This window comes from Aquarana catesbeiana, linkage group LG04 (genome assembly GCF_042186555.1).
Source record: "Aquarana catesbeiana isolate 2022-GZ linkage group LG04, ASM4218655v1, whole genome shotgun sequence".
Taxonomy (NCBI): Eukaryota; Metazoa; Chordata; class Amphibia; order Anura; family Ranidae; genus Aquarana; species Aquarana catesbeiana.
This window is the reverse complement of record NC_133327.1, coordinates 373849152-373863696: the sequence shown is the minus strand read 5'-3', so window position 1 is coordinate 373863696 and position 14545 is coordinate 373849152. Positions and strand designations below refer to the sequence as shown.

The 14545-nt window shown below is 40.5% G+C and overlaps 1 protein-coding gene across 1 annotated transcript in view; it reads right to left on the bottom strand.

Annotated features, from left to right (window-relative positions):
* CCN6 (cellular communication network factor 6) overlaps window positions 1–14545 on the bottom strand; it is a 48602-nt gene that overhangs the window by 28946 nt on the left and 5111 nt on the right. The window contains exons 2-3 of the mRNA XM_073627104.1: window positions 9735–10023; window positions 5416–5658 (exon numbers count right to left, since the gene is read on the bottom strand). Of these exons, the coding sequence (XP_073483205.1) occupies window positions 5416–5658; window positions 9735–10023 (532 nt within the window). The remainder of the gene's footprint in view (window positions 1–5415; window positions 5659–9734; window positions 10024–14545) is intronic.

The window sequence follows — 14545 nt, the reverse complement described above, 5'->3', positions numbered from 1 at the left end:
CCCTCTTGTAAGGATTTGACGGTCTGTGTAAGGGCTTCGAGGTGTTGGCAAATGTCCTCCATTGGAGAGGATCCTTTTGCAGGCTCTGTCATGGCTGTCTGATACTGTAACATACCTTAAGGTAGAGCCTGACTAGCAGAGGAAAGCCTCTCATACAACTCCGGTTCAAGGGCCACTGAGTTTGCAACAGCGGCTGCGAGAGCATGGTGGGGTAGGAGTGCCATGTGATGTTCTCCGTAGCAGGACACTGGTAGCAGCCAGCAGCAGTAGTAGAGCTGCGGTTGGTGGTTTTGGGTGCAGGCACTTGTGGATGCAGGGTTGCTGCGGATGCAGGTACATGGAGGCTGAAGCAAGGTGCAGAGTGAGACAAGCCGGGTCAGATACAGAGGAATCAAGGTACATCAGAGATAACACTTAAGAATGGTCACGTTCAGGCAGAGGTTTGGCAACAGAGAAATCCGGAGGTAAGACTGAAGATGGGTCAAGCAAGCCAAGGTCGGGAATGGAGAGAATCAGAGTAGTCAGGAAGCCAGGTAACAATCAGATCCAGGATAGGCACTGGAAACAGGATACAGGGGGAAACTGCAGATTAGACAGCAAAGGCCCTAGTACATCTGCCAACCTTATATACTACAAATGGGCACCAATGCTAATGGGGGCGCGTGCACTCGGTGCACACATTTGCGCATGTGCATAGGCGTTCGCCTGAGCCCGCGGACCTGCCTGTCAGGAGGGACATCATTCGAATTGTGCCCAGGCATGCACAATGGCCTCTGTCTCTGCACATCTGCTCTGCTATGGCCAGCGAGTCCCTGACAACCACTCTACAGAAAGCAGAAAAACGCTGAGATCAGATGTCCCTCCGCCTTGAGACAGACCAGCTGTCTCCTGCACCATCCTGTCCCCTCCCCATCGCGTGTTGATACAGGGCTATGACGTATCTTCCTCTGGGGGATTCACTTTACGTCACCATTTGTCACTTTATTTATTCATTTCATGTTTGGATTATCATGATATGATTTTATTATGTTTGAAATGGACTTTATAATCTAATCATGTTGTTTTGATTCACGAGATTTATTATTAGTGTATTTTCTTTAGGCACTATAGCACTTTATTTCACTATTGTCACTTTATATACTCATTATTACATATGTATTGTTTACATTATTAAGATAGCACAGCATCTTTTATATATATATATATATATATATATATATATATATATATATATATATAGTGCTGAAAACTTTTGTTTCTAGTCGTATGTGTTGTTGTTAAGGTAATAAGTTGATATAGTGCCATCTAGTGGCTAATTATAAGGGTACAATACTTTATTTTCATCATTTTGAGAAGTGACATGGAAGTGATTGATTGTTTACTTCTGGACATTAACTATGACCTACCCACAATGCCCATGGACGAGAGGAGAACCGAACTGCATTGTGGGGAGGATATAAAAGGGCTGAGAGCGTCCATCTTAGGTCTCTTGTTCCTAGGACGTGTGGCCTGCCAGCAGAACTCTGTGGGTGTGTGTGTCCCACAGGGTTGCGGCTTACTTTGCGAAGGAGCAGAGCAGCAACAAGGATCCTGCTATTGATCACAGTGTGCTGGAGCAGCAGAAGTGATCGTTCCGGAGACCCGTGGAGGAGATAACTGAGGACTCCTGGTCGTTAGTGAACGGAGCGGCGTGACAGCGTGGTGGTGGCTCCATATGGACTGAGAACTGTTGAAACGTAGACATCCATCTGTCTGGGTCCGGTGCGGTGAGAGGGCTAACACCCAGAAGTTTGTTCAACATTACACACAGTTATAGCTGTTACAGAGTGTTGCTGAGACTGATAGTCCCACGGAACAATTTAGTTGGGAAGCATTACATTTACACAGACTTCAATATCCAGGGACTGATAATAGATGTCTGTCTCCTTCAAGTAAGAACACTCAATCAATTTGCCTGATTATAACTACCTTTATGTATCACCTTGCACTGCGCAACACTCCAGAAGAACTCTTTTGTGGATTACAAATACTGATTGATAGCTAGCGAAGATTGAAGACGTCAGGACTATCTCTCCTATTGCAGGGCCCTGCAAATATTCATAAAGGGATAGTGACTTTACTGTTTAAAGCAGGGGGAGCTCCCTGATATCTATAGTGTGGTATATTCTCATTCCTGTGCCTTTGCACTTGCTACAGTGTGCTGGAGGTGGGAAGGTGTCCAGAGCTTATACGATTTCGCTTTGAACACTGGTCCTACCTGGAGACGCACCAATCAGGGGATTTTTCAGGAAGGTTCTGTGTGTGTGGATAAATCTATGTATATCTGTGTTGTGTACAAAGACTATTGTAAATATTTACTGCACTGTTACACTACGTAGGTGTGATAGTGTAGTCACTGTAATAACTTTTATATATACCTATCATTTAAGTAAAAAGAGAAATTATTTTGGTTATTACAGAAGTTTGTGTGCAGTGTTGTTTTTCTCCTGCAGGTGGAGTCATGGTAGAGGTAGAGGTACATATCTATATATGTGTATATATTGAGAGCTATAATTGGTATTAGTGTCACTACAACACTGCACTACAGCTGTGTCAAGGGGATTGAACAAGTTAAGAGGGGTGAAGAGATCAGAGAACAGGCCCGATAAAAAATCAGCAGCTCCACCGTGAGTTATTGCTACATATATTTATTTATATACACTGTTTAGGCACAATCTTATGGGACGTGATCAATGCTAGCAGCTGTCCAAATAGGAGTATTTTCAGGAGTGGTAGCTCGCAAGGTTTTTTAATTTAGAATGAAGTACCATGCTTAAAGTGGAACTATAGGCAAAACATTTTTTTTCATTTTGGATGGATTAAGGGAGGGTTATTACCCCTGTCAGAATTTTTTTTTTTTTTTTTGCCTTCTGTGTCCCATTGCAGAGATTTCCCTTCACTTCCTGTCCCATAGCCAGACAGGAAGTGAGAGGAAATCCCTGCAAACTAAGGAAATTCCTTGGTGATCCCCAGGTCACCAGAACTAGTGTCCTCATTGAAAAAGTTACCCTTTATTACTTTTCTGGGGACAACCCAAAATGTGGGATTTTCTTTTACTTTCACTTTCAATGATAATGGTAAGCAGGACAAATAGAGAGGGGGACTCTCCCTCACTGGGGGGGGGGCACAGACAGCAATAAAAATCTGGCAGGTGTTCTAATCTCTCTCCACTCTATCCAAAACAAAAAACAAATGTTGTCTTTAATTATACTTTAACACCCACAGAATTTGTTTGATAATTTACTGTCTATAAATGTGTGTATCTTCTAAACGATGTCTAAATTCATAAACGACAAAATATACCCAGAATAAAAGACGTATTGTTAACAGTAACCTATAAAACAGCAGATTGTTTGAAATATTAACTCTCCGCCCACAGGAAATATGTTCTAATAACCAATCAGAATATATCATTTTAGGCTGGTTTTCACTTGCGGTCAAGGGCGGTTGAGGCACAGTTTTACCGTGACCCGATGAAGTTGTATGATGCTTTGCTTCACTACTGCAGCTGCAAAAATTATATATCTGTGCTAGCTGTAACGCCGCCAAGTGAATGAGGCTGAGCCGCAACCTCGAGCCAAATTCTAGGCTCACAGTATAGTACTCCCAATCAAAAAAACTGTTCAAGTATACAAACAAAAAAAAAAAACAGGCATGTAGGAGGTAGCAGTATTGCCTGATCCACTGGATCGCTTTTCCAAGTCCAAAGCAGATTAAAATTAGCCCTTTCAATTTTGTATTAGAGTGCAGTTGCAAGCTGTTTAATTACTATAGGCGTCAAGAAATGTTTTTGTTAGCTCACTGTTCATACATAAATCCCCTTAGCGATCCATCATTGTTTTGCTGATGATAATTACAACAAAAATTCCACCAATACTAGTGAAAGTATTGTTTAGAACAAAGCAATGCCATTATTATATGAATGACAATAATTTGGCACTGACACACAATGTGCTAAATTATTGGTTTGAAAAAAACCTGCAGTGAGATTTCTGCACTTAATGCAAGTGATCCGACAAAACAGATTCGGAACAGCCTGTGAGTCATCTTCAAATATAACAAGCATCTGTGAGCCATAGTATAGATGAAAACACACAGCTAAAACTATTACCATTTACATTACAAAGTGACAGCTACTGATTAAGGTCAATGATCTAGACATCATACACAAAATACATCTCATATAATTGGATCACAAATGCTAAAAGCGGATATAGTCAATCTTTATCAGCGTATTCACTCAGAAAATTATTTTTTGCTTCCTATGCACAGAATACACAATGAATTCTGATAAGGTAAAGTGCTGACAATTAAAAGACAAAATGCCTTAAAATAATGATCCCTACATTTACTGGAACATGTAATACAATTATAAGGTTTTAAGGCTGGATTCACACTGCCGCACGGAGCGGCTCACAGCAGGGGGTCCGGTGCCTCTCCATTCACCGGTTCAGATCCAATTTCAGCCCGCATTTCTGCCTGAATTCGGACCTGAAATGGATCAGACGACGCACAGGACCGTTGTGCAAATTGCAACAGATCCACTCTGGAGATGTGTGAACTGGCTACATAGAGAGCCTGTCACAGTCTCCTGACTTGCAAATTGGATGCGGGGAAATCTATAGCCAGCCTACAGTGGAAGTCAGCACATCCATAAAACTGTTTCATTTCCGGCACGTACCAGAAATGTTAACACCCCCATTGGTTGTGCTCTCAACCAAACTGTCAAACCATCCAATGGCTGGTGTCATAGCTGATCACATGTGCAGCATCATGGCATTTGTAGATTAAACAGAGGCAAAGATGGCAGCTTCCTTGGCTGAAAACGATAGGGGGGTTTACTTACACTTTAAGGCCTCAATACTTTTTGAGTCACAGACTCTGGAACTCTACAAAAATAAGGTGTTGACTTCACTTGTAAAATGCTTGTATTATGTATTGGAAGCCACAGACAGTCAGACAACTAGAATTTTCACAAGATATGCCTACAAATATCCTTCATTGTTTGTTTCCTTTGAACAACTCAAAGTTGACATTTCCACTATTGATCCCAGATGCTATGTAAATACCTTACATGCTGTGAAATTTATTGTCTATTTAATGTCTACACACAAAAAGTGTCCACCCTAAAACCCACAAAAAAAGACAAACTATTAATCACTGGGTAACCAAACAACCTTTATGTATGTTTCTTACATGCTGCAAATGTCTGGCTCAATATCACTAAACAAACTTACATAGACATTTGTCAGTGCTGCAAACTATGATAAAATATTATTGTGGACTAAAACAAAATTTATTTTAAATCAACAGGTTTGGTTGACCTGTATAAAGAGGCCTTACAGTGAACAAAGAAAGCTAGGTAATTCTGTATACCTGGTATAAGTTTGTTTTCTGTCATAGCTGCGTTCTTCTCTAGAGCACAGTTCGATAAGTCAGCCTTTTTTTTTGTGATGTCTGTAGACTCTGTGCATTGGCTTCCATCTTGTTTAGAATTAGGCAGTGGAGAGCATCCAATTGTGTCACCTATACAAAGACAGGTGTAAAAGGGACTTGGCTGAAATGATTGTCCATTCTGATAAAGCACACCGTTGAGTTCACATCCAACAGCATACAAATCTGTAAGTTCAAGGACAGAAAATATCAGGTATATGTATACTGTGTGCTACTTAATACTCATTTCTTTGTTATGCCCCGTACACACGGTCGGATTTTCCGACGGAAAATGTGTGATAGGACCTTGTTGTCGGAAATTCCGACCGTGTGTAGGCTCCATCACACATTTTCCATCGGATTTTCCGACACACAAAGTTTGAGAGCAGGATATAAAATTTTCCGACAACAAAATCCGTTGTCGGAAATTCCGATCGTGTGTACACAAATCCGACGGACAAAGCACCACGCATGCTCAGAATAAATAAAGAGATGAAAGCTATTGGCCACTGCCCCGTTTATAGTCCCGATGTACGTGTTTTACGTCACCGCGTTTAGAACGATCGGATTTTCCGACAACTTTGTGTGCGTGTGTATGCAAGACAAGTTTGAGCCAACATCCGTCTGAAAAAATCCTAGGATTTTGTTGTCGGAATGTCCGAACAAAGTCCGACCGTGTGTACGGGGCATTATAAGTTTGAATCTTTCATAGGTCATGTTTTTTTCAGAAAAGGGGCATCATGTTAAGCCATGTAAATAGGCATGTATCTATGTACCGTAGTATTACTGGTCAGCAACATATTATGTTTGGCAGATGTTCACTTGCCATCTTTCTGTTTCAATTGTTTTTATTAAATGTTTTCTGAAGAAAAAGGAGGAACAATAGAGAGCAAACAATCCTCACATAGCTCTGTACATACAACAAAGTAGATACACAAAAAAGAACATAGAGGGAACATGACTAATGAGATAATAATACATAACCTCTATGAAGTGATCTGAAAAATGGTATAGCATTTAACTTGTGTTATAAGATTTTAGAAGCGCTTCCCATTGTCAGACAGCATCTTAGTCATTCATTGGAGAATGACTAATTGTGTAAGTAACATATGTAAGGAAGGGGAAAGGAGAAAGGGAGGGAACAGAAACAGGACTGGAGAGGAAAGAAAAGAAGAGAAAAATAAGGAAAATAGAAAGTGAAGGTGAGTATGTCCGAGGATCTTTTGACGGAGTCAGCTCCATATATCTGGGACCTGCAAATAGGCAAGCCAGGGGGACCATATGACACTCACAATTTTTTCATTTAACATGATCCACCTGAGCTTATGTTTCATTAAAGCTATATCTATAACTGGACTTTTCCATGCAGTCGCAAATGCGATTTTGGCCACTAGGAACATAAAGTATATTAAGGTCTGTGTGTGTCTCGGGAGATTTTCGACTAGTTTGTTCAGCAGGGTGATGCTTGCATCTGTAATAATATTGGCCATCGTGACTGAAAATATAAAGAAATGTACCCTCATCCAAAAGCGACAAACTTTGGGGCAAGACCACCATATGTGCAGAGATGTACCTGTCTAGCCACAACCCCTGAAGCAGAATGCCTAGATACATTTTCCAAAGACACCACCTACCATCTTTCTACCCTGTATCTAACGGATATGATGCACCTTGTTATTGTCCTGTGTACTACTCGTAATCAATAAACATACCTTTACCAAAAAAATGATAAGGTGTCCCCATGCCTTTTACATGCACATACAGTGTATGACTGATTCTCCTCTTGATTATGTCATGCTAAACATGTTTTAACAAAAAAAAAAACTCAGGTCTTGTGGTACATTTAGAGCTTTAAAGGGTAAGGAAACTTTCAATGTTCTGTTACCTTTTTGACCCCACTCCACTGAGTTTTAGCTGTGGAGGTCTGTCTCAATGTTTACATCCTTTGAGACAGCTTCTTCATCCTAATGTTTGCATATGTTTAAGAGGGGTACATAGACTTCTTTGGGAGACAAATTGGCTTTGATCCATATCCTGGCTCCATACAATTTAATGGGGTTCAGCTTCTCATGTATGGGGCTGGGCCAAAGGGATGTTAGTACTGTGTCAGGTCTCAAAAGTCTAGACTAAGTAATTTAGCATAATTAGTAATTTTGCATGATGGTTTTAGAGAAATTACCACAAGTACTAAATATGCAAAAGTCAGATGCTGAAAAAATGTTATTCACATAAAAATTACTGTGTAAAATGTGATACACTGTATATACAAATTGATTACCTTTTTATGATTATAACGCTAAGATCATCGCAATACGGCTCTGCAAAAATCTCTGTGCCGATCTATTTGAAAGCCCTGAGCTCTAGGTGTGTGAGTGATGCATGTGATGTACACAATCTCCTTGGTCCAGTCCCAAACCACATAATATTGGTGAGACTTTAGAACCTAATCTGTTTGCAGAATTAGGCCCCACAAATATGAATGTTTAGAACTGCACTGCTACTCAGGTAAATAAAAGGACTATCTGAAATTTAGCTGCGTTAGTAACTCTAGTTTGGAAAAATCTTACAATTGAACAATATCTCCTTCAAAGTATGTACCTTGTGAGTGTACACAACGCTCCCAGCGATTTTTCAATTCTCCATTGCATCCCTAATGCCCTGTACACACGACCGGTTTTCCCGACGGAATTCCACTCAAGCTGTCTTGCATACACACGGTCATACCAAATTCCGACCGTCAAGAACGCGATGACGTACAACACATACGACGGCACTATAAAAAGGAAGTTCAATAGCCACTGCTCCACCATTTGGGCTCCTTCTGCTAATCTTGTGATTATCTCGTGTTAGTAGAAGTTTGGTGAGAGACGATTCGCGCTTTTCAGACTCGTGACTATAAAAAATAATTCTAAACATTATTATGGAGATCTGGCTTTAAAAAAATAAAAGATTATTCATGAGATCACAAGAAATATTAAAGAAATAAGTTTGTGAGAACTCTGTGTGAATATCAGCAGCAAAACAACTTCATTCTTTTAGCATTATAAAATACAAAAGAATGCGCTGCATTAAAGATCACCGAATTTTGCAGCGTGAGGAATGTGCTATCTCCATTATGAACGCTAGTTTTACCAGATCGAGCGCTTCCGTCTCGTACTTGTTTCAGAGCATGCGCCGTTTTTGGTGCATCGGAACAGCATAATGACGAGCGTTTTTTCCGATAGTAACTTGTTCCCGTCGGAAAAATATAGAACATGTTCTCTATCTAAGTCCATCTGAATTTTCGACAGAAAAAGTCAGATGGGGCATACACACAGTCGGAATATACGATGAAAAGCTCCACACTACCAAAATGGGGTCCTTGCTCATGTTCAAATCCTGAGTCACAATTTCATTAACAATTGTCTTCATAATTCCAGTTTCCTCTGCAATCATTCTGATAGCGAGTCGTAGTTCAAAAAGGGAACAGAATGTTGATGCAGAGAGATCTGTTCTCAACTCTGACTGACAGCTCACTATCAGAATGATTGCAGAGGAAATGGGAACTACTGTACCAAGTCAATTGTTTGTGAAATCGTGACTCAGGATTTGAACATGAGAAAGGACACCATTTTGGTAGTGTGGATAACGTCCAAAGAGCCATTACGCGGGCCCTGAATGCCATCCCACTTGAAGACTTCCAGGGATGCTATGAAGAATGGAAAAATCGCTGGGAGCATTGTTACATTCACAAGGCGCATACTTTAAAGGAGACAATGGGGGTTATTTACGAAAGGCAAATCCACTTTGCACTGCAAGTGCACTTGGAAGTGCAGTCGCTCTAAATCTAAGGGGTTGATCTGAAATGAGTGGAAGCTCTGCTGATTTTATCATCCAATCATGTGCAAGCTAAAATGCTGTTTTTTATTTTCCTTGCATGTCCCCCTCGGATCTACAGCGACTTTACTTCTAAGTGCACTTGCAGTGCAAAGTGGATTTTCCTTTCGTAAATAACCCCCAATGTTCAATTGTAAAATTTTTCAATAAAATAATTTTTACATCATTCTCTTTACTTTCTGGGCACACCTCATATTTCTTTGTGTATTTTTTTATTGTTCCTACATTGTTTAACAACATAAAGCTGTAAATCAAATGCATGAGTAAAATTCAAAATGCATGGCGGTCACTGATCAATAATACTTTAGATTTGCAATTCATCAAATGATAAAAGAAAAACATTAACAAATCCCCCAATACAGCCAACAATAAGAAAGCAAACTTACATTTGCAAATCCCAACTTCAAACTTTGGAGCATCAGCTGAGAAGTCACAGTACAGACCTCTGTGGTGATCACACACCTCTGCTTCATTGCAACTTTCCCCCAGTTGTTTAGCACAGATCTTACAGCATCCACAACCATCCTTTACCAGGCTTGTTCCCATGGGGCATACACGTTTATTGGAGCATTTGCATGGCCAGTGACAAAACTCCTTTCGTTGGACGTTCTCTGAGTCCGCTGCCTTGTTCGTTGCCATCAATGAGTTTGCTTGCTCTTCTGCCCTGCAAAGAAACTATAGCAATATGCACTTTATAAGTATATGGCATCACATGATTTCTGAAATTTGCCACTTCAGATTTGCTTTAACTTAGGAGATAAACCAAGTAATGTCCATGATACTTTTTTTATTTGCAGTAACATTCAAACATGAATACTGCTTGGAAACTTGAAAAATGGGGTATACCCTGCAAGCTTGTCCTGAAAATTTGAATGTTGTGCAAATAAAGTTTCACGGACATTAATCAATTGTTTTTATAGAAAGTGCACCAATACGGTTACAATAACCTTTGCGAAATCACGTGATATAATGGCAACTATTTTCAAGTAATCTTTTTGTCACTTTAAAAATATGTTGAACATAAGAGAAATGGGCATTTTACAATCTATGCTGATAAAATAACAACAATACATTTGTGCTAATAGACAGCAAACATTGCTTAAAAAGCAGCTGAATTAAATTAGTGAATATACTCTATGATAAATCATAGTTAAGAGTAACTCCACTTTTGTTGAGAAAAAAACATTCCCCTCAGGGTGATCAATGTACATTGCAGGGAGTTTAACAAACTTTTTTGAAAATTCCTGCCTTTTGTTATCCTGAAGAAATATTTGTTTGTCTCTGTCCATGTGCATAACTAATGTGAATGGGAGTGATTTTATAATTATCATTCAGCTGCTGAACTTGCAGGATTCTAATGAGAAAAGTGTCAGGGCCTGCATCCCTTTGGACGTGATTTCCCTTTGGGAGTATCACACCAAAAAATTATATTTTTGTAGCAGAGGATGCCCAAAAAAATCTGACTTTTGGGAAAATCAGTGAACATCTGTGTACAGATTGCCTTCAAGTTGCCTTGTTGCATTGCATTTTACAGAAAATGACAGCACTGCAGATTGAGAAGGAAAGGTAATTTTTGATAACATTTAATTACAATATGGCTAGCATAGTAATTATATATGCTATATTATTTTTTTTAAATTTACTCTTTTCTTTCCCTTGAAAGTGGAGTTACCCTTTAAATCTTGGATAGTTCTATACATCGGAACCTTTATAAATACAGACCCATGGCAAATCTTTCACCATTACCCATATGACAGCATGTTTTCAATTTTATACACAACCAAAGATTTAAGGAATTAGCCCGACAGGAAATACTTTACTTTCAAAAGCATGTGTAGATTCCAGTACATGAGATAAAGTGATCCTTTTATTTAGAAAGTAAAGTAGGTAGCTGGAATGCTCACATGAGCAAAGGAGAGGAGTGCAACTCAGCAAGCACAAGCTTAACCACTTCATGACCACATGCAGCAGCAACAGCATCTGCTTGTCTGACATGAATGGGTAAAAACCTTGTGAGCTGCCACGCTAAGCCTAAATTAACCTAAAATAAACACAGGAGATATAACTCTAATAAGCTGCCTGCAATTCCCACACTTCCCTAGATGGTGATAATGCAATCTATATAAAACACTGTGCAGCGCTGATAAATATGGAAACAATACTATATAAATATATGAATCCAGTAAACACTATATATAACATAAATGTCTAAAGCATAACAACATATAAACACTATAAATAAAGTGCTTGTGCTTCGTGATTTTGCACTCAGTCCTCAATGAGGTTATTAAACTAAACAACAGCAGTCCATATATATGAAAAAAAAGTGCATGTGCTCCATGACTTTCAATTAATCCTTGATGAGTGTTTAAACTAAACAGCAAAAGTCCATATTAACATCAACCATATGATAATTGTGTCTTCATGCGTTGTGCACACACAACCCCCACCGGGTGTACCCTCACCTTAGGGGCTTAAAGGGGTTGTAAACCCTCATGGTGCTGCAGGCCCCCCCCCCCCCCTGAGCCCCAGTTTTACTTACCTGACCCCGATCCTTCGCCAGGCAGGAACGAGCAGACCAGCTCTAGCTGGTGTCCCGTGTCCCGATTGGATAGCTTGATAGCAGCGCATCCATTGGCTCCCACTGCTGTCAATCAAATCCAATGACGCGGCAACAGGGGCGGGGCCGAGTCCTGCATTCTGTGAATGGACACAGATGCAGGACTCGGGAGAGCGCCTGCATGGGTGTCCACCATAGGAAAGAGCTTCTCCAACGTGGACACTCGATGCGGGGAGGAGCCAGGAGCACCACTGAGGGACCTCAGAAGAGGATGTTCGGGGCCACTCTGTGCAAAACGAACTGCACAGTGGAGGTAAGTATGACATGTTTGTTATTATTTTTTTTTAAAAACAATGAAGCTTTACAATCCCTTTAAAAAATAAGCCTGTAATTGATAGCAATAGCCTGCAAAGATCCTCCTTTGCCTCCTTTATCCTATGCAGGTTTATGGGACACTTGTATGGAACACAGGCTACCTGCTACTTCTGATAATAACCCAGACGAAACCGGTAGGAGGAGCTTGATCGGCTGACAAGAGAGGTACCAGGAAGTTTTGCAGAGCTGGCATAGGACAGGGGGAGCGCCGTGTAAACCGGGGCTGGAGAACCAAACCACAGGTGACTCTATCACCCCTCAGCACTATAGCACTTTAAAAGGCGTTTTTTATTTATTTGAAATGTGAGTTGTATATATGTGGAGTTCTGTTTGCAATTAAAATGTTTTAAATGTTATCACGCTATTGCATGCCTCTATCATTTCCCACATGTGATGTATATGAGGAGAGTCTCTGAACATACCAGGAGAAAATAGTGACCTCTGAGCTGGGTTATTATCGGAAGTAGCAGGTGGCCTGTGTTCCATACAAGTGTCCCATAAACCTGCATAGGATAAAGGAGGCAAAGGAGGATCTCTTCAGGCTATTGCTATCAATTACAGGCTTATTTTTTAAGCCCCTAAGGTGAGGGTACACCTGGTGGGAGACACAATTTCACATGGTTGATGTTAATATGGACTTTTGCTGTTTAGTTTAAACACTCATCAAGGATTAATTGAAAGTCACGGAGCACAAGCACTTTATTTTCATATATAAAGGCTGTTGTTGTTTAGTGAGGACTAGGGATGAGCCGAACACCCCCCGGTTCGGTTCGCACCAGAACCCGCGAACGGACCGAAAGTTCGCACGAACGTTAGAACCCCATTGACGTCTATGGGACTCGAACGTTCGAAATCAAAAGTGCTCATTTTAAAGGCTAATTTGCATGGTATTGTCCTAAAAAGGGTTTGGGGACCCGGGTCCTACCCCAGGGGACATGTATCAATGCAAAAAAAACTTTTAAAAACGGCCGTTTTTTCGGGAGCAGTGATTTTAATGATGCTTAAAGTAAAAAAAAAAAAAGTGAAATATTCCTTTAAATATCGTACCTGGGGGGTGTCTATAGTATGCCTGTAAAGTGACGCGTGTTTCCCATGTTTAGAACAGTCCCTGCACCAAATGTCATTTTTAAAGGAAAAAATCTCATTTAAAACTGCTTGCGGGTTTAATGTCATGTCGGGTCATGGCAATATGGATGAAAATCAGTGAGACAAACGGCATGGGTACCCCCCAGTCCATTACCAGGCCCTTTGGGTCTTGTATGGATATTAAGGGGAACCCCGCACCCAAATTAAAATAAGGAAAGGTGTGGGGCCACCAGGCCCTATATACTCTGAACAGCAGTATACAGGCGGTGCAAACAAGACAGGGACTGTAGGTTTGTTGTTAAGTAGAATCTGTTTGTAATTTTGAACATTTTTAACGTGTTTAGCTCCAGCCAAAAAATCTTTTCTAAGCTTTTTGGAAAACATAGGGAAGGGTTATCACCCCTGTGACATTTGTTTTGCTGTCTTTCCTCCTCTTCAGAAGATTTCACCTCACTTTTTTGTCCCAATGAAAAATGTTTTTTGAAAATTTGGGTTTTTTTGTGGAACAAGGATTGGAAAGCATCAGTGGAAAGGAGAAATTGTTTTCCCATATTACGACCAGCACTAGACACAGAGCCTGCTTGCCCTCTCTTATTGGCTTGTGACTGTCTGCCTCTCCTTCTTGGCCTTCCAGACATACTAATGGCCTGTAGCTGCACTAAGCTGGGATAGAACACCTGTAATTTTCTTCAAGTAGCTTTATATACTGTAACCAGACAAGCCTGCCTGTCAGTAGGAAGATAACAGGAACGGATCTAGCTGAACACTGTGAGCAGGACGCACTGTACTAAATGTAAATAGTCTAGCTGCCTGACCGTGGTACTAATAGGATCAAATAGAACACCTGTAATTTTCTTCAGGTAGCTTTATATACTGTAACCAGACAAGCCTGCCTGTCAGTAGGAAGATAACAGGAACGGATCTAGCTGAACACTGTGAGCAGGACGCACTGTACTAAATGTAAATAGTCTAGCTGCCTGACCGTGGTACTAATAGGATCAAATAGAACACCTGTAATTTTCTTCAGGTAGCTTTATATACTGTAACCAGACAAGCCTGCCTGTCAGTAGGAATTTAACAGGAACGGATCTAGCTGAACACTGTGAGCAGGACGCACTGCACTAAATGTAAATAGTCTAGAAGATAACAGGAACGGATCTAGCTGAACACTGTGAG